General features: G+C 49.6%; 1 protein-coding gene across 3 annotated transcripts in view; it reads right to left on the bottom strand.

The window, feature by feature from the left end:
- Nucleotides 1–20,449, bottom strand: part of DNAJC7 (DnaJ heat shock protein family (Hsp40) member C7) — an 838,484-nt gene that overhangs the window by 659,144 nt on the left and 158,891 nt on the right. For all 3 annotated transcript variants that reach the window (XM_069634491.1, XM_069634489.1, XM_069634490.1), the window contains one exon: nucleotides 18,261–18,349. In XM_069634491.1, the coding sequence (XP_069490592.1) occupies nucleotides 18,261–18,349 (89 nt within the window). The remainder of the gene's footprint in view (nucleotides 1–18,260; nucleotides 18,350–20,449) is intronic.

The raw sequence follows: 20,449 nt of genomic DNA, 5'->3' as shown, positions 1-20,449 counted from the left end.
CGCGTGCAGGACTGATGTACTTTCCAGGTCGGGAGATGAAATGGATCTGCAATCAGGTGAGGAATGTCCTTTTCTTCCTCTTTATTCTAGGAGCTCCAGATTCGAGGCGGGCGTGGCAGAAGACTGGATGCTGGCTGCAGGCACGGCAGAAGACTGGATGCTGGCTGCAGGCACGGTGGGAGTCACGCTGCTGGATGCAGAATAACACGAAGCATGTGCTGCTGTTCGGGCGTGGTTTAAATAGCCTCCAAAGTAGTCCCAGGAAAGAAGTTCCCCAGGACCACAACCGAGTAAAAAATAGTCCCTGTAGTAAAATAGTCCCATCTAAGTCTATGAGCCTGGTGCCTACGGCGCCAGGCCTGAACCCAGACAGCCCCTAGCTGGGGCTGCTGGGGTTTTTGTAAATGTCTGGATGCCTGCTCCCGGGGCTCATGGGCTTGATCCGGATGCCCGGGGGTAGGCATCATGACACCTGCCCCCCCCCCCTTTTTGTTGAGTTAGTGCATGGCCACTATGTTGTCCGTCAGGATAAGGACATTCTTTCCTCGCACAGTCGGCAGAAAAGCCTTCAGGGCAAGCCCGACGGCCCTGAGCTCCAACACATTGATATGGAGTCTGGACTCCGACGGAGACCAACGAGCGATGACTCAACTCGTTGGCATGAGCTCCCCATCCCGTGAGGGATGCGTCCGTCACGATCGTCACCTCCAGCCAGGGCAGCCAAAAAGGAGCCCCCTTCATCAGATTGCCTTCGACGGCCCACCACAGAAGGTCCTAGCGCAACCGAGGACGGCACCTGAACAGGGTCCGACATCCTGCCGGAGGACAGACCACTGGAGCTTGAGTGCCCATTGCAAAGATCTCATCCGTAACCTGGCCTCTGACACCAGAAGAATGCAGGATGCCATGAGGCTGAGCTAATTCAAGAACTCGAACGCTGGGAGACTGCGCAAGCTGAAACTTGTGCACCATCTGCAGAATGTGATGAGCCTTGACCTGGGGAGGAAAACACTGCCCCAGGGACGTGTCAAGCACTGCTCCGATGTACTGGAGCCTCTGAGTTGGTGTCAAATGGGACTTCTTTAAGTTGAGGGAGAAGCCCAGCTTGTGAAGGGAGTGGCAGGTGACTGACAGATGATCCAGGACTTGCTCGGGAGAGCGCGCCCTGATAAATCAATCGCCCAGGTAGGGGTAGACGTGAATCCCCCTTTCCTGAGATGCGCTGCCACCACTAGCATGAGCTTGGTGAAGACCCTCGGGCGGAGGTCAATCCGAACGGCAGGACCCGAAACTGAAAGTGCGAGACGCGAACCTCAGGTACTTCTTGTGCTTTGGATGGATCAGCACATGAAAATATGCATCCTTGAGTTCGAGAGACACCAACCAGTCCTGAAGTTGAAGGGCCTGGAGGACTTGAGAGAGAGTAACCATCTTGAACTTGTCCTTCCTGAGGAGTTTGTTCAAACCGCACAAGTCCATGATGGGTCTCAATCCCCAGTCCTTCTTGGAAATCAAAAAATAAGGGGAATACCATCCTGTGTTCCTCTCCGCTACAGGCACCAGTTCTATGGCGCCTTTCTCCAGCAGGGATTGAATTTCCTGCGCAAGGAGCGGATCCGGACTCTTCAAAGAGATTCCCCAGTGGATTGTCGTGAGGCCTCTGCCGGAAAGGAAGACAGTAGCCGTGGGCTATGTTCTCCAGAAACCACACATGAAGTAATGGCACGCCATTCTACAAGATGCAGCGCCAGCCTTCCCTCAACCGGCGAACCATGGGACCTTGGCACCTCGAGTACCTTGTTTTCCACCTCTGGCACTCCTACGGTGGCTCCTTTGACTGGCAGCTCCACTCGCTTTACCAAAGGATGAGTAATAACGAAAGGAACCTCCCCTCCATTGCTGTCCCCTAGGACGAAAAGGCGGAGGTTGTCGAACTGCAGCCCCCAACGACTTTGCTGCAGCTTTGGAGGTCTGCAACCTCTCAAGGCTCTCGTCAGCCTTGCTGCCAAAAAGATGTTCCCCGTCAAAGGGCATGTTGAGGAGCCGGCCTTCCACATCAGGAGCAAACCCCGACTTCCGCAACTACGCAAACCTGCGTATTATGATGCTCGCCGCCATGGACCGGCTGACGCAATCTGCCATGTCCAAACCCGACTGAACGGCCTCACACATGGCATCCTTGCCATCCTGGACAATAGCAAGGAAACCATCCCATTCGTCCCCTTCGGGGATATGTTCAGCCGCTAAGGAAACAGTTCCACAGCGTGTGCGTGAAACGAGACAAGGCACACAAGGAGTTTGCCGCCTGAAGCCCATACCCCCTGAAGAAAACACTTTTCGCCCAACCATCAAAACGCTTGTCGTCCCTATCAGGAGGGATGGTAGGATACGACGCCTGCTTTTCTGGGGCCGTAGCCGCCTGCACCACCAAACTCTCCAGAGTGGGGTGCTTGGTCAAGTAGAAGGGGTCGCTACTGGCTGGGCGGAATTTTCGCGGCAAAGACTTGCCCACTGCCGGGAGACTCTCCGGAGCAGTCCAAGTCGCCGCCACCCTCCTCAGAACGGCAGTACCGGGTCTGTTGGTGGACCTTGGTCGAGGATATCCGTAAGGTCATCCCGAAGAAAATCCCCTGGGGTAGCAGACCACCCCAAGTACTCGGTGACCCTAGAAATAAGGCGCCAGTACGAGGAGTCGGCATGAGTGCCAGGCTCAGGTCTACAAAACTCCACCTCCGGAGAGGTGTCCAAACCACTGGCGTCGTCGTGCACGGACTGACGCAGGTTGTCAATTTGGCTATGGCCCGAGAGAATCTCATCTGGCACCGTATCAGGAACCATGCCATCATCAGAGCCCTCATCCACCTCTGAAATGTACTCAAGATGTTAGTAAGAGGGCACAGAATGGGGAACAAAGCCATGCTGGACCTTGGCCAGAGCCTTTCTAGGTGGTTCCACCGTGCCTCGGGGTACCCCCGTCGAAACAGCCTCGAAAGGCGTCGAGTGAATCGGCGTCGACGCCGAAGATGGCGCCGACAGCATCGACACAGGCCTCAAGGGTAGAGCCCCGAGCGTGTCCCTCGACAGCCTGGCCGCCGATGGGGTCGATGACTTCTTCGGAGGCGGAGCCTCAAAAGAGTCAGCCGATGACCTCTGCGCCTCAGGCGTCGACGTCTTCCTCGAAGACACCACAGGTGCACATGGTCTCGAGCGCGTCGAGGACCGGGACCTGGAATGGGCATGATGAGAACGTTTCCCCTTGTACGAGCGGGACCTTTCCCACGAATCATGCTGGCCACCCGAGCCCGAAGGCATACGAGCAATGTCTCTCGACCGATCACGACTGACCCCACTCGGAGGCGCGGATTCGAGAATCGCTAGCATTTTCCTACCGAAGGAAGCCCATTCCTCCGGCGTGGCATGCTTGGTGGGATAAGCGACCCGCCGACGGGCGGAGTTCTCGGATGAGGACTGGGAAGGCGACCGATGACTGCGCTTCCGGGAGTGTCTCGAAGAGGCAGAGGAGTGGCGGGACCTACTCAGAGACCGAGACCCACTGGACTTCCGACGACGATGCGGAGAGTCGCCCCTTGAATCGTCAGTCGAAAGCCCCACAGACCTCGACTTCCGTGGCTTGGACACCTTACCTACCGACAGTTTCTTCTTGCGCTCCCGCAAGGCTTTGGACGTAAGCGACTGGCAGTCGACACAATCATCCGTGTCATGGGCCTCCCCGAGGCACCAGAGGCAGGCGTCGTGCGAGTCCGTCACCAACATCTTGGACCCACAGTCCACGCACTTCTTAAAGCCCGGACGCGGGCTGGAAGACGAGGTAGACATCATGAAGGATAACTTCACAAACCGAATAGGTTCAAAGTGCCGAAAGAACAAACTCCAAAGAGTCGAGGCGCGCCGAGATCTCAGAAGCGAACACGTTTGCTGAAAAAACGTAACTGAGGCTACGGGCGTCGTGCGTCCTACTTATAACATCCAGTGACGTCGGAGGAGGTCTTCGAGGGCGGCGTATCGACGTCATCGACGCAGGAGCCGAAAGATTTTCCGAAGCAGCACAGCTGTGGTGATTACTGTCAGATATGGAATACGTCGGAGGACCCAATCCCCACGAAGAACAAGTTACTTACCAACTGTAACGTTCTTTCGACTGGATGTTCCTCCCACGTATTCCTCATCTTAGATATATCCTTACCTTGAGCTTTGCCGCTTCGGCAAAACATTTCTGCACCAGAGGGCGCTCTGCTCGAATCCGCGGCATCGATGTCCATCGGCGGTATCCGTCGATTGTCGACGTTATCCGCTGTATAAATGGCTCGAGCCGCGCCCGTTGCCCTCAGTTCTGTTTTTTCATATATTGTAGTCAATAATTAGTAGACTAGGCGTGGCCCTTTGACCAGAAGCTCTAAAGGAACCTTGAGTGTAAAACACGTAAACTGTACTGTGGGGTAGGCTGGGAGGGTCGATGGGTAATGGGTGGGAGGAACATCCAGTCGAAAGAACGTTACAGTTGGTAAGTAACTTGTTCTTCGAATGGATTGTGTCCTCCCACGTATTCCTCATCTTAGATAGACTCCCAAAGCAGTCCGAATTGGAGGAAGGAGTACCAGAAATATTAATCATGCACAGTATGAAGTACTAATTTTGCAAAGAGACCCCCCTGTGAAGAAGTAGAATCTAGGGAGTAGTGCTTTACAAATGTGTGCATGGATAACCAGGTGGCTGCTACGCAAATATCTTGTAACACGACACCTCTCTGAAGAGCTGTTGAAGTCGCCATGCCCCTGGTTGAATGAGCTCTCAGCCCATCAGGAGGATCTTTCCCAGCCAATCTATAACATTCAGTTATTACTAAAATTATCCATCTGGACAATGTTTGTTTTGTCACTGCCAGCCCTAATTTATGGCCAGTATATCCCACAAAAAGTTGGTCACCGACGAAATTTAGCCAATCTCGATATATAGAAACTAAGAGACCTCTTAGGGTCTAATCTGTGTAATCTTTCTTCCTGCTTACTTGCGTGAGGCGGAGGATAAAAAGGCAAGCAATGTTATCTTTTGTGACAGGTGAAAATCTGAGACAATTTTCGGCAGAAAAGAGGGTTTGACCTTAAGAACATCTTTATCTGTGTGAAAGATGGAGTGAGGAGGTTTGCTAGAATGCGTCTGCAACTCACTCACCCTGCGGCCTGAAGCAATTGCCACTAGCAGTATTGTCTTTAGAGTAAGGAGCCTTAACGGGCAAGAATGCAATGGCTCAAATGGAATACATGTGAGAAATTTCAACACTAAATTTAGATCCCACAAAGGTACTTGAAAGGTTATTGGAGGAAACATTAGTAAGCCCTTTTAAGAACTGTACAATTAAAAAGGTATTTTGAAATAAGATTACGCCTCTGAGGAGTGCTTATAAACGGATAGCGGAGCCAAATAACCTTTTATCGTGCTAACTTGGAGCCCCAAATTGGCCACATGTAATACATTGAAAAGGGTCCACATTCTTATCTCTGCAGCAGTTACTGAACCTGTTCCAATGACACCGGTACAGAAATTTAGTTGCTGGGCTTCTGGCCGAAAGCAAAATCTCCCTTACGTCATCCGGAAGGTCCCAATCCTTGTATTTCAGCCTCTCAGAAACCATGCATGAAGGCCGAATGTCTTGACCTCTGGATGGAGAACCCGACCCTCATCTCACGAGAGAAGGTCCTCTCTTTGTGGAAGACGTATTGGAGGGCAGATGGACACATCCAGAAGATCCGGGTACCACATTCTCCTGGCCCAATCCAGGGCAATTAGGATCATGGTTTTCCCGAACTTTAACCTCCCGATTACTTGCGGAATCACGGGACCTGGAGGAAACGCGTACAGGAGCGGAAATTCCCAGTCCACCACGAACGCGTCTCCTTGAGCTCCTCTTTGGATGGGGGGGGGGGTGGATTCCTTGAGCAGTACAGTTTACACTTCCAGTTGGCACCGGTCGCCAACAGATCCAATTGAGGGGTTCCCCAAAGGGCGAAGATCTCTTGAAGGACTTCCTGAGCTAATTCCCATTCGTGGGATACTGTGCTCTGCCTGCTCAGAGCGTCCGCCGCCGTTTTCTGTTCTCCTGTTACGTGAATTGCCGTTAGAGAGATTCCTTCCTGTATTGCCCAGAACCAGAGCTGCATTGCCTCTCTGCACAGTGCTAGTGATCCAACACCTCCTCTCTTGTTGAGATAGTACATGGCCACTGTGTTAGTCATTATCAGGACAGTCTTTCCCCGTACAGAGGGCAGAAAGGCTTTCAGCGCTAGTTTGATTGCCCTCAGCTCCAACAGGTTGATGTGTAGTTTGGACTCCGATGGAGACCAACGACCACGGATTGTCAGATCATTGGTGTGGGCTCCCCACCCTGTGACTTAAGCATCTGTCACCATTGTCATCTCCGGCCATGGTTGCCAAAAAGATTCTCCCTTGAGGATGATCGTTGCAAGCCCACCATCGAAGATCTTGTGCCACTCTGGTCGGGACTTGCAGAACATCTGACATTTCCCCTGAAAATTGGGATCATTGAGTCCTGAGGGCCCACTGCAGGGATCTCATCCTCAACCTGGCCTCTGGCACCAGAAAAATGCACGATGCCATAAGACCGAGCAACCTTAGAAAATAGAAGGCCGGCAGAAGCTGGGCATTTTGGAACGTTATCTGCAGAATGTGCTGAGCTCTCTCTTCAGGAGGCAAGGCTTTGCCCGAGAAAGTATCCAGAACTGCTCTGATAAATTGCAGTTTGTGATGATATCATATTTGACTTCTTGAAATTCAGAGAGAAGCCCAGTCTGTGTAGAAAGCAGCAGGTCTTGCTTAAATGTTAATGGGCTTGTTCCGGAGAACGTGCCCCGATTAACCAATCGTCCAGGTAGGGGTAATTGTGAATTCCCCCTCTCCTGAGACTCGCTGCCACTACCGCCATCAGCTTGGTGAAAACTCTCGGGCAGATGTCAACCCGAATGGCAGAACTCAAAACTGATAGTGATAGTTGCCAATCGCGAACCTCAGGTACTCTGTGCTTCATATGGATTGGCACATGAAAGTAAGCATCCTGAAGGTCCAATAATACCAACCAGTCTTGGATTTGGAGAGCCTGAAGGATCTGAGAAAGTGTAACCATCATGAACATGTCCTTCCTGAGGAACTTGTTCCGCTCACCTGGTCTCTGCAGGGGTGTTGGGGCACAGTTGCAGCCCTCCCTGGATTTGTACACCCTGGTCAAGCCCCTCACCCCCCTTCAGCAGATACGCTGCTGTCTGCAGTGATCGGTGGAACTGCTCCTGCGTGGGTATCGGAGAACGGGAGTGTGTATTGCTATGGTGTCCCTCGAACCCTTCTTCCCACAGCGGGATTTCCATGCACCGTCCCATAGGCTCACCTGTTATTAATGGATGAGCTCTCCATCCTGCTTCTTCCAGCAGGGGTGCGTTGTATATGGAGCTGAGTTACTTACCTGGCCTCTGTAGTGGTAGTCCAGTCCAGCTGTGATGATGCCACTTAGTAATGGCAAGTGTCTTTTCGATTTTGTAAAGTCTTTTCTCACTTTAAAATATTGTAGTATTGTCCTTATGTGCGTGTTTTAATGTTTCCTCTCTGCTTTCTCTCCACAGACGAAAGTGCGGCCCAGCAGTGATTTTGAGACTTGATATGCGGCCAGAGTGAAGAAAAAAGGATTTGCGACGTTGCGACCACAGGCGAGAGCTGGTTTAAGGGTAAGCGCAAGGTTTGCAATGAGCGCAACCTCAAACTAAGGTTTTCTGTAAAGTCTAACCTTGGTCCGTTTCTACTTGCAGGTGCTGTTCACAGACGAGCTAAGCGGGTAGCAGCAGTGTCGCGGCTAGGATTCGCTTTCCGGGAGGTCCAGAGATGGAAAGTGAGTGCCAGGCACCACAGAGGTGATTCCAGGCGAGAACTGGTTGCAAGGTGAGTTGAAGAGCTGCCGGTGAAACAGGTTCCCAGGTGAGTAGCGAGGTTGCAGAAGCAAACAGATTCCAGGTAAGTTGAATCCCTGGAGCTGGATTCTAAGGTGATTCTGCACCTAAGCAGCGGTGAGTGTTACGCTGCCTTCTGGCAGAATAACGAAGCACTTGCATGAAGGCTGGGCGGGTTTATATAGCCTAGCCCCGGCCACGCCCCCTTAGCATTGGCATTGGCTTTCTGGCCACTCCAAATGATGCTGCATGTGCTTCTTAGTTCTTCAGCAGCCATGTGAACAGTTCCCGAGTATGGAATAACGTACTTTACACCAAAATAATGTCTCTGCTCATATTTGTTCATGAGCCTGGTGCCAAAGGCGCCAGGACTGAGTCCAGCTGGGTCCTCTGTGCTTGATTGTCCCAAAGGGACAATTAAGTATGGCATTTCTCCATGCCTCTGTCACCTGGGGGTGCAGGGTTTGTGTGTTTGGGCCAGTGATCATGACACTTGTTCAAGTTTCTTAAGTCCAAGATGGGTCTCAATCCTCCATCCTCCTTTGGGATGAGAACGTAAGGGGAATACCAACCCTTATTCCTCTCTGGTACAGGTACATGTTCTATTGCACTTTTCTCCAGCAGGGTTAAGATTTCCTGCAACAGGAGCAAGTCTGGAATTTTGGCAGAGTTGTATCCCGGAGGATGATTGAGGTTTGATCTGAAAGGAAAGGCAGTAACCTTGGGATACTGTTTCCAGTGCCCAAGCATCTGAGGTAATGCCACGCCATTCTTCCAGATGCTGAGAGATTCTGCCTCTCACCAAGGTCTTGTGGGTCAAAACCTCAGATGGACAGTTGCCGCTGCTGGGGCAGATCTAGCACCTTTTCATCTCCCCCGGGGAAATTTCCTTTGTCCTCTTGGACTGGCCTGTCCCGTTCCTTTTCCAAATGAGGAATAAAATCAAAAGGGACGACCCCTCCAGGAAGATGAGCCTGTGTAGGGGCGTTGTTGAGGTTGTCGTATTGAGGCACTAAGTGACTTTGCTGCCGCTTTAGAGGTCTGCAGCTTCTCCAAACCTTCATCCGCCTTCCTGCCGAACAACCTCAAGCCGTCAAATGGCATATTGAGAAGTCTGGCCTGCACATCCGGTGCAAAACCTGACATACTCTGGATGTGTCCAGACCACTGGCTGAGAAAGAGTTTGAAAAACCTGACCCTGGTCCAATGGAGTTACAGGTAAGAAACTATTCCCTTCTCCAGCATTGGATCTTTCATGGATTCACATGCTTAGAATAGATTGTACGGCAGTATCCCCCATAGATGGAGGGTTGTATGCAAACCAACAACATTATAACCATGAATGCATATTCGTCTTGGCTAGACTTCAAATCATAGTACATGAACAGCTAAAAAACAACACTTTAAAGTACATTAGCCAAAGGATATACCCCCTTTACTGGGGCCTACCTTATTGAAACAGGTGCCATAGGACTGCACGACCCATCTGTGTATCCTCAGCATGTTGTTCGAGGCAATAATGCTGGGTAAACGTATGTGGTATTGACCAGGAAGCCGCCTGACATATCTCCCAGCGGAATCCCAGACCACAATGCCGCTGACGACGAAGCAGATCTCATCGAATGGGCTCGTGGATGTCTTTCCAGCGGTTTCCCAGCTTTTGAGTGGCAAAAAGAAATGGATGACACCCAGCGGGACAGTCCTTGTTTTGAGATTGCTTTACCTTTAGCCGAAGGGCCATAGGCCACAAATAGCTGTCTTGTGTCCCTGAGATTTTGAGTGCGATGGAGGTAAAATTTCAGAGCCCTTCTCACGTCCAACGTATGGAGTGTCCTCTCCGCAGCAGACGAAGGTGTTGGAAAAAACGTCGGTAGCACCATAGAAGAGTGCTTATGGGACATGATAGGGACTTTAGGAATGAAATGAGGATTAGTAGCCAACACTACTTTATTCTTGAAAAACCTCAAATATGGTGGATCGATCACCAACGCTTGTATTTCTGACAGACGTCTTGCCGAAGTAATAGCCACCAGAAAGGCCAGTTTCCATGACAGGAATTTCAAGGACGACGATATCGGTTCAAAAGGAGCCTTCATTAGAGCTGCTAGAACCAGGTTAAGGCTCCATTTCGGAGGAAACAACTTCTTAGGAGGAAAAGTTCGGAACAATCCTTTCATGAAATGTTTAATCAACCGGTCACTAAATAATGGAGTTGAATGTCTCTTCCGAGTAAATCTCGAAATGGCCGCCAGATGCACTTTTATCGATGAAAGACAAACCTTTTTGAGCCAGGAGTAGCAAGTATGGTAGAAGCTGCTCCGGTGTGATGTGAAGTGGACGTAAACCTGGCTGATCCCCGCACCAAATACAGAATCTCTTCCATTTGTACGTATACGAAGCGTTTGTGGACGGCGCCCTTGCAGCTTGCAAAATGCGACGACAGTCCGGTGGAATTGCTAATGTACCAAACTCTGAGAAATCAGGAGCCAGGCTGTCAGACAGGCTGTCCGGGTTGTGGTGCCAAACCGCCCCTTTGTCCTGAGACAGAAGGTTCGGGATCCTCTGGAACCTCATGGGATCCGCTGCTGAAAGATGGAGTAGATCGGAGAACCACACTCGTCTCGCCCAGTACAGGGCCACCAGGATCACCCGACATGGATATCTGTGAATCCATTGCAGCCTCAGACGTATGAGGGGAAACGGGGGGGGAATGCATACAAAAACTTGTCCGTCCACGGGAAGGAGAACGCTTCCCCCAGTGAGTCTTGTTGTGGCCACATGCTCGCGTATTGTGAGCACTTCCTGTACTCTCTCGTCGCGAAGAGATCTAGAGCCGGACGACCCCACTTTTCGAAGACACGGTGTAGTTGTTGGTCGTTCAATTCCCATTCATGTAGTCGATTCATCTCTCTGCTGAGAGAGTCTGCTTGCACGTTTTTGACTCCTGGTAAGTGGAACGCCAATAGATATATCCTGTGGCGGAGGGCCCAATGCCAGATCTCCTGGGCTTCGGTCGACAGAGTCCTGGAGCGAGTACCCCCCTGCTTTCTCAGGTAAAACATCGTTGTCGTGTTGTCCGTCATTATCCGTACAACGGATCCTTTTATGCGCGGCAGAAAAGACTTCACGGCCCAACGCACTGCCCTTAACTCCAGCGCGTTGATGTGAAGGCTGGACTCCTCCGATGACCACCAACCTTGAACCTGAAGGGAATCAAGATGAGCTCCCCATCCAGTCAGAGAAGCATCTGTCACCACCGTCATCTGGAACCCAGGTTCCAGTAAGGGCACCCCGCTTGTTAGATTCTTGGAGTTTCTCCACCACTGAAGTGCCTGCACGAGCCTGCTGTTGATGGTCAATTTGTCCGACTAACGACCTTGACTCTGTGCCCATCGATCCGTCAAGAATTCCTGAATGGGTCTCATGAAGAGACGACAATTGTTGATCAAGGGTATACAGGACGCCATGGTCCCCAGCAGGGACATGTACCTTCTCACCGACACTTTGGTGTTGACTTTCCATTCCGATGCCTTGTGTCGTAGTTTCAGAACTCTTTCGACGGATGGTTTTACCAATCCTGACTGCGTCTGGAACTCCGCCCCCAGAAAGACCAAGGTCCTTGATGGCGATAAGGAGGACTTTTCGAAGTTTATTGCGAAGCCCAAGCGCTGGAGGAGGGACATGGTGGCATTCAGACTTTCCCATGCCCTTTCCGGAGATAAGCCCCTTAATAACCAATCGTCCAGATATGGGTACACATGATGACCTTCCTTCCGTAACCAGGCTGCCACTGGTGCCAAACATTTTGTGAACGTCCTGGGAGATGATTTTAGTCCGAATGGGAGGACCTTGAACTGATAGTGGGTTCACCCGACGACGAACCGCAGAAATTTTTTGTGTCGTTGATGCATCAGGATATGAAAGTACGACAAAAAATCTCCCGTTTGTATCGATCGGATAACCTATTGCAGAGTTAGCATTTTGAATTTTAGATTCTTTAGCAGTTTGTTGAGAGCCCGTAGATCTAGAATGGGACGCCATTTTCCAGTGGGTTTCTTGACCGCGAAGTAACGGGAGTACACTCCCTTTCCTCTTTCGGCCACCGGGACCAGTTCTATAGCCCCTTTCTGCAGCATAAGCGTCACTTCCTGCGCCAGTACCTGAAGATGGGATTGCGGCGAGAACACTGGCGGAATGTGTGGTAGCTTGTCCTTGAACTGTAGGGAGTGACCCAGACGTATCGTGTCCAAAACCCATTGGTCTGTTATGCGTTCCCACTCGTCGACGCGACGAGACTCTCTGCCCCCCAGGACGTCTCGAAACATGTCATTGCTGGGTTTTTGCCTGTCGATCCTTCGCCGACGAGGAGTAGGAGCCTCTCCTTCTTGAGGACTGGTAATCTCTGCCTCTACGAGTAGCTTGGGCTGCTCGTCTGTAGCCTTGGGAAGAGTAGGAGGGTCGACTGAAACCTCGGTCTCTAGGTGATCCAAACCGGGAGTTTCCGGAAGCACCTCTGAAAGGACTAAAGGAACGAAAATGTCTGCCACTTCGGAGGGCTCCGAGTGACCGAGCAGTGAGTCTTCTTTCATGCCCTTCAAGGCTTCATCAACTTTCTCGCCAAACAGTTGTTCCCCTTCGCACGGCATGTCCAGCACCTTGTATTGCACCTCTGGTCTAAAAGTCGTGCACTTAAGCCAGGCTTGCCTCCTTAACACTGCGCCGTTAGCAATTTGTTTAAACCCGGCCTCCGCCAGGTCGACAGCGATATTTATGGAGTGATTGGAGGCCTCTTCCCCTTCACGTAGTAGTATAGCGGACTTCCGGTCTTCCTCTGGCAGATGGTCTAAGATAGGAGCCAAACAATGCCACATCTCTCTATCATACCGTGCCATAATGGCCAGGGAGTTGGCTGCTTTCACTGTAGTCGCACCAACTGGCAATACCTTCTTTCCAAACGCATCTTGTCTCCTGGCGTCGTTGTTCGGCGGGGTCGTGCATTTGTGTTGCGACCTCGCTTTTCTGGCTGCAGCAGCGGACACCACCGAATCCGCCGAAGGTTGAGATGTCAAGCATATGGGGGTTGACTCCGGAGCATTGAATTTCTTTTCTAACCGTCGTTTTATCACCGGTTCTGAGAAAGGATGACGCATTGTCCTCAACCCCTCTTGCCAGACATGGTCCAAAATTGGGATGGCAAACATCGATTTTCGTCTCTTGCCCATATGATCGAAGAGAAAGCAATCTTTCTTCACTTCTTCCGGCACCAGGCCAAATTCCGCACACGCTTTTCCCCATCATTGCATGGAAGGCCCCGATGTCATCCGGCGGAGATGGTTGCGCCGGGCTCTTTGGAGGTTCCATCTCTGCATCCGACTCCCAAGTGGGGTCCCTTGAGGGGGATAATGAGACGTCTGAAAGGGACCCTTCACGCTCAGACTCCGACTCCGGCAGTTCTCCCTCCTCCGAGTGTGGGCGAGAGCAATCCTCCACCGGGCAAGTTGTAGGTATTCTGGTCGTCGAGCGCGGAGCCGGGCCTGGTTCGGCAACGACCGGCGTAGCCTGCGGTACCGTTGGGACACCAGTGTGAGGCAACTGCGTGTCCAGACGCTGTAACAGCTTCTGCAACGTGTTAAACACCTCCAGGGACAATAGAGACTGGGGATTCAGCAAGGAAGAGGCGGTTGGGATGACACTCCCACTCGGGAGTTCCCCCGAACTGATTGCACGTAACCCCAGATCAGTCGGCTGTACGATCGGACCACGGTCATCCTCTGCCGACGAGATGGAAAGGGCCGCTTCTGGCTGCAACAAGGCCTCAGGCAAGATCGGATCGAAAACTTCCGGCAGCCAACCCACCGAAGGTGCCACCGTCGACGACATCTTCTCCATAAACGCTGTTTGACCCGCCGAAGTGATCGCGGGAAGAGCTAGCCCAGATGGCAAAGAAGACGTTGACGATCTGACCGTCGACGAAGTTTTTGGCGCAGAGCCTTGTGGCGCACTCGCCGGTTTAGAACTCGGCTTGTGGGTCGACGACACTCAACTCGAGGTAGAGCCATGGCGGTCTCCCGAGGAGGATTTCAATTTCTTCTCCTTTTTTGATGAGGAGGAAGAAGAGGACGTTTTCTTTGACGAAGAGTCCCTCGCAGGATGTTTATCAGAGGGGTGTTTATCCGATAAACGTGGTTTCTTCGTCGGGGGCTCTGCCGACGCAGAGCGACGAGGGGGTGCCGGAGATTTAGATCTCGAGGCCGTAGAGCCTACCTCCGATGCAGGGTACGCACCCGCCCCGTCATTGAGCCAAGTCACCAGGCGTCTGTTTTGGTCTTTCAGGGTCTTCTGGGAGAAGCCTTGACAGATCTCACACGTGTCGGCTGAATGATGAGGGTGAAGACAGTAAATACAGTCCATATGCCCATCACCTTCATACACTTGAAGACCGCAGGTCGCACACGGACGAAACGCCTTTCCATACATTTTCGAAGGAAGTTGAAGAAAAAAAGAACGCACAACCTAGCAAAAATAGCAGATACGGGGTAATCCCACTACTTTGGAAGACGGTTGAAATCTGAGAGAGCCACGGGGGCGGGGCTACTTCTACCTCTACGTCCTAGTGGCGCAGGCATGTAGAGCCTGGTGTACTATACATAAAGCCTTGAACCTAATGCGCTGGATTACAGGTAGCCAGTGCAAGGATCGTAGAACCGGTGATATATGAGCTCCATAAGGCATGCCAGTTGCCAGCCGGTCTGCCAGGTTTTTCAGGCGTTGCAGTCATTGAATGAGACCCTTCGGTTGGGCCAGATACAAGTTGCAATAATCTAACCGGGATAGTACCAGAGCTGCTACCACCGGTGGACGAAGAGACGCAGGAATCGTAGGGAGCACTTTCTTCAGAACTCTCAGCTGAAAGTGTCCTGCTTGACAGACGGCTGAAACTTGGTTGGCCATAGACAGAGAAGCTGAAAGCATTACACCCAGGTTTTTCACGTTACCCACGTGGGGGAATGGAACCAAGGGAGGTGGGCCAGAAGGAAGAGACCCAGAGTGAGGGATCAGGGGGACACACCACCAACAAAACCTCAGTCGTGTCTCCGTTCAATTTGAGTCAATTGTGGTTCATCCACTCCCCCACGGCAGCCAGGCATCTCTGCAGGTACGACGACCTCTCAGCCTGATCAAGATCTAACCAGATCAGGATCTGGCTGTCATCGACGTAGGAGCAGATGAGACACCCAAGTGCCCAGATGTAAATGTTAAATAGAATCTGAGACAAGGGAGAGCCCTGCGGAACTCCACAACCAAGATGGCAAGGGGCAGATAAAAAAAGGTGGCATAGAGAGTCCGAGTATGATCCGCCAGGAACGAAATGAACCAGGTTTGTACCTGGCCAAACATACCCATCTGGACAAGACAGGACAACGGGATGGGGTGGTCGACCGTGTCGAATGCCGCCGATGGATGTAATAAAATCAGGGCACCCACCCCACACGAGTCCACCAGCCTGGCCATATCGTCCTGGATGGAGATCAGAACACTCAGTGCCTCTGCCAGGTCTAAAGTCGGACAGCGTAGGGTCAAGGAGGTTAGAGGATTATAATTGCCATCAGAAGTGATCTTTAGAGCATTACAGGCTGCATACAGGACCTTTGGACTCATTAAATTAGGTCATTTCAGCTACCACTGCAAAGACTGTCGTGAAGTACCTCTAGCCTGGATATTTCTTCTTTCTGACCAGGGTCAACAGCAGGCTAGTACACCTTTATAAAATTCCAATGTGAACTTATGTGACCTCCCACCACTGACCCAGGCCTGTGGCAGGTTTTCTTATATCCATCTGAGATAGAGACTTTTACTCACAATATATAGGTGGAAGAAACTAAACTTGCATAGTCAAACAGGAAACAAGTTCTCTTGTACTTTGCCTTTGAAAATCTATTTTGCCAAAACCTTTTAAGAGCCATTCGATTTATTTACATCCGATTTCCTTTACGGATTGTATTCTTGCCAAAGCAGAATTATATTTTCTGTGAAAACACCATCGTCATAATAACCCACTTACATCTCATTATGAGTGAATCCACATGGTGTGTTGCAATGTGAATTAGTCTAATACAAGCAATGTGTTCTGGCTCACTATTAAAAGATGATCTAGGTATTTGAGAACACATTTCTGGACTTTAGTGCACCTGAGAATCAACTTCAAGCCTCCCGTATCATCTTGGGGCTTACAGACCCTCCACAGTTAACAATAAATCAGGGTGGGAACAAATTGAAGCACTAAACTACATTCAGGACAGTCTAAAATTGCTTTTTAATACAGTATTTCCTCACGTTGGATAGGGCTGTTAGGAAATTAGGTCATTTTGCAAAGTGTAGTATGCAATATTATCACCAGGGGCGGGGAGCCAAATAATCATGTTGCTCAGATCGAGGCCTGAACACCACGATCTTAGGCCTTAGCTGCACCACCACCACCAAAATGCAAGAGGCTCTGTATGGGCCCCGCCTTCCAACTCCATGGTGGCCATCCTAGTTACGTTTTTTGTTTGAATTAACGGGACACAAGGCGAGGCATTCAGTTAATTCAAACAAAATACATTGCTATCAGCACTCATAACCCAGGGTCCTAATAGCAATAATACCCGATCCGGATCAGGTGGTAACGGCTCCAGGGTCAAAGTTATAGGCTTCATTAATAGCTCCCTGGGAAGAACTTGAAGACTCCTGCCGGAATAGATACTTTCAAGTTTACAAGGATCTGTCCAAAATGTAAGCCCATAGCTTCTCATCTGTGCCAGGTGTCAAATTTGTAGGCATCTCCCACACCCATTTCTATTAACAAACCGTTCAAATGAAAAATATGGGGAACTTACAGTGGTAAGGGTTCTTTCCAAAACTAGGAATAGGACAAAATGACCGTATAGCAATTACTGACCCCACCAAAAGACCTAAAATACATACCACCAAAAGTTTGAACAACAAAAAGTTTTAACCTTTTGTGGTATGTATTTTTTGGAGGGGCCGGTTAAAAAAGATAAAATTAACATTTAAAAAAAACACAAAGGCTGTGGGACAGTCCCCCGCAACACCCTGCTCACTATACTATAAAGTATAGTGAGCGGGTGTTGCGGGGGACACTCCTGCTTTTTACCCGAGAAAAAAAAATAATTAAAAAAAGGACCCTGCGGCGCTGGTTCCAGATCACAGAAGTGAAAGGGAACAGGTGTCTCAGGGTCTGGCAAGATGGAAGGAAAGGTAAGTAAGGGGGTGGGGGTTTGCGCACATCGGGAATGTTCAGGAGAAATGCCGATTATTTTGAGCAAATAATCTTCGGTCATTTCTCCCTCAAACATTCCTGTTGCAGAAAAATCAGATTCTAAGTTGCAGAAAAATCACAGATTCTAAAAATAAAGCACAGGATTCCGAAACACGTTAACCTACTTAAATTAAAGTGTACTGTAGCCACATAATCTGTTTCTGCAATATGAACGGTGGTCATTCTGATTGTGTTTGTGAGTTACTCCCATTTAGTTCCATGATTGACTCATTTAGGTTTACATTACATTATCACTGAATGTATCTTTGTATGTCCATATATTTTGTATTGTTAAATGTTAAAATGTTAAAGATATTTGTACCGCGCAGCATCACCAAAGGAGTTGGTCCCCAAGCGCTCCGGCGGATCTGCAAACGAGAAGGTGGGATGTTTAGTAGGGTGGAGAGGGAGTAGGATAGTGAGAGGAGTGGTGTTCTGTTGGCAGCTTCAACTCAGTATACACTGTGTGCTGAGCTTTTGGTTTGAGTATCGGAGCGATGTCAGTCCTCCTGTGCTGTTGGTGTGGTTTATGTGTTGTAGCGGTGTGGTGAAGTGCATGCGGCTTGCAGTGCAAGAGGTGGTTGTGTTAGTGTATAGTAGCCACAGAAAGTGACCTAGCAGCCACAAAAAAGGCTATATACTGTCCTTGATCCCAAACAAAGAGCAGAAAATTAACCCCACATTCCCTAGATTCATCCAAATCAACCTGCTTTCTGCTAAATTACTGCCACACATATTTTAACTATTTAGTTGACTGTACATTTGTTGTGTGATATGCTGTTCTCTTCAATGCATTTCTTATTTTATTTTACTATATTTTGGCTGGTCCACATTTCATTACAAGTATCAAAAGGTTACTTTCAAGTTTTCTTTGCTGCACTGATACCGTGCCATAAAGTCGCTTATTCTTTGATCCCTCATGAGATCAAAAGCTAAAAATCAATAGAACAAAATATTGTATGGGTTATTCTTACCTATGGCTTTTGTATAATAGTTGTATGCTTCATTGTAATCCTTTTTAGCATAGTAGCGGTTTCCTTGTTCCTTGTAATCTTCAGCTTCTCTGGAATAAAAGCAAAAATCAGATTACTCTTTCAGTAAAGTGGGAAATGGGGACCTCTTTTGCAGTGCACACGAACAATCAGAGCATGGGGCAGTACACAACAAATCAATTCAATCAAGGTTTATTTGGATTAAAAATATCCATTAAACACAAAAGCATCACATACACATAAAAGGGATTAACAATAGCCATTACATCACACTTTAAAGCAAAGCATTACCATTGTCAGGACATTTCACAAATAAAAATACAACTATTTAAAACCAAGTTTCTTGAGCCAGTTAAAACCGTTACTATTCACTTAAAAACCCCTTTCTCAGGTATGTACTCTTTTCAGATAGGATAAAAGGTCCCAGGCTGTCAACACATTCTGCCGTCCAAAGGAGGGGCAATGCCGGCCTATATTTGCAGATATTAGTCAGTTTGACCACCTCCAAGGTGGTGGACCATCTAACATCCCCCCCATAAGCCGGACAGAACCGTACAAAATGCTTCGTCTTTCCTTGCCCGAAACACACAATGAGCACCTGGGGTACTTTAGGAAGCTGGGTCACTTGTCCGTATCCCCCCTCCTTAGACAGTCAAATCTTGCCTGTGTTAAGAGCCTTTTTTCCTGCTTTTTCGGGCTCAACAAAAATGGTAAGGCTGGATCTCAGCCACCCTACTTATCAGCACATGTCGACTCTCAGAGTAGGTTGCGCATTCGATGTTCTCCCCCACCCCCCTCTTCTTTTGCCGGGTCACCAGATGCAGTGCCTGCTTGTTGATTCTCAGTTGCATAGGGGACAACAATGCATCTGGGGGGGAATCGGACCTGAATGTTGCTGGAGCGCAGAGACTCCTTCACATATGCCAGTCAGGGGATTTTTCGCCAGCTTTCCTTACCCATAATGCTCCTATTGATAAAGTGGAATAGGGTTGCATGCTCATTTGCCCATAGGTGTAACCAAAAAAAATACTTGGAGTCGACAGTCCATTGATCCTCCCAAAACTCCATCCTCAATTCCCTGTGAACTGAGGCACAGGGGGCTAAGCCTGGAAGGCCCAGGAGCGGTCTAAAGAACTTATTTTCCTTCACCTGTAGCTCCGCCGCCCTCATGTGGCCCCACAATGGAGCTCTGTATAAAGTGGCTGCCTTTGTCTGGGCGGCATAAACCTTCAAAACTGGTTTCAGGGGCTCGCCCTGGCACATACCTAAACAGGAAAATCCTGCTGTATGCTGGCTCATTTTCAGAGACTTTATGTGAGCATTGCCCGGGACCACCTTTGAAAATCTGACCCCCCCAAAGTCAAATTCTTTGACCCGTGGGACGGTTTCGCCGTTACAACCTAAAGGGTGCATCTTAGCAGGCCTCTTCCTTCCTACACACCCAATCACCACTGACATGGTGGAATTATATTTTAGCCCCAGGCTATTTATCAAGGATGCGTAGGTATCAATCACAGCATGTTGGGCCCTTGGGGTTCTGGCCATAAGAACCGTTATCGTTTGGCATAGGCCAGAAAGGCCCTCCCAACCAGACTTCCAACAGTCCACCCTGGTACCCACCACGGCCTTCAAGAGCCCATTAACGTAAAGTGTGAACAGTATTGGTGCAAACAACCCTGTCGGACCCCCAGCCTGACATCAAAACGCTCAGTGCTTTTCCCCCTCACCAATGCTAACAGAGGCCTCATTTTCCATATGAATTTCTCTCAACACAACCAATATTTCTTCTGGACACCACAGCGACCCCAGCACGGCCCACAACTTTGTTTTATCTACTTTGTCAAAGGCCATGCTTGGGTCCATAAAAGCAAGATAAACCGTCTCTTTCTTACAGAACGCAGAATTGGAAATTAGGAGGTAAAAATGAAGACCCTGTTCCATGGTCCTAGCCCCGGATGGAATCCAAACTGAAAGTCAGAAAGGACTGACCCTTCCGAGAGCCATGACTATATGCCCCAGTAAGACCCTTCAAAACATTTTTAACAAGGTGTCCAAGAAGGATATGGGTCGGTAAGACGACAGGCTAGTGGGGTCTCCTTTTTAAAAATCTGAAAAACAACAACGGATTTCCATGCAAGTGGGAGCTGGTCAGACATTAAGCAGGCGTTATA

Source organism: Ambystoma mexicanum, chromosome 13 (assembly GCF_040938575.1).
Source record: "Ambystoma mexicanum isolate Mex_15411 chromosome 13, UKY_AmexF1_1, whole genome shotgun sequence".
NCBI lineage: Eukaryota > Metazoa > Chordata > Amphibia > Caudata > Ambystomatidae > Ambystoma > Ambystoma mexicanum.
The sequence above is the reverse complement of the archived record's forward strand: the minus strand, read 5'-3'. Positions and strand labels throughout refer to the sequence as shown.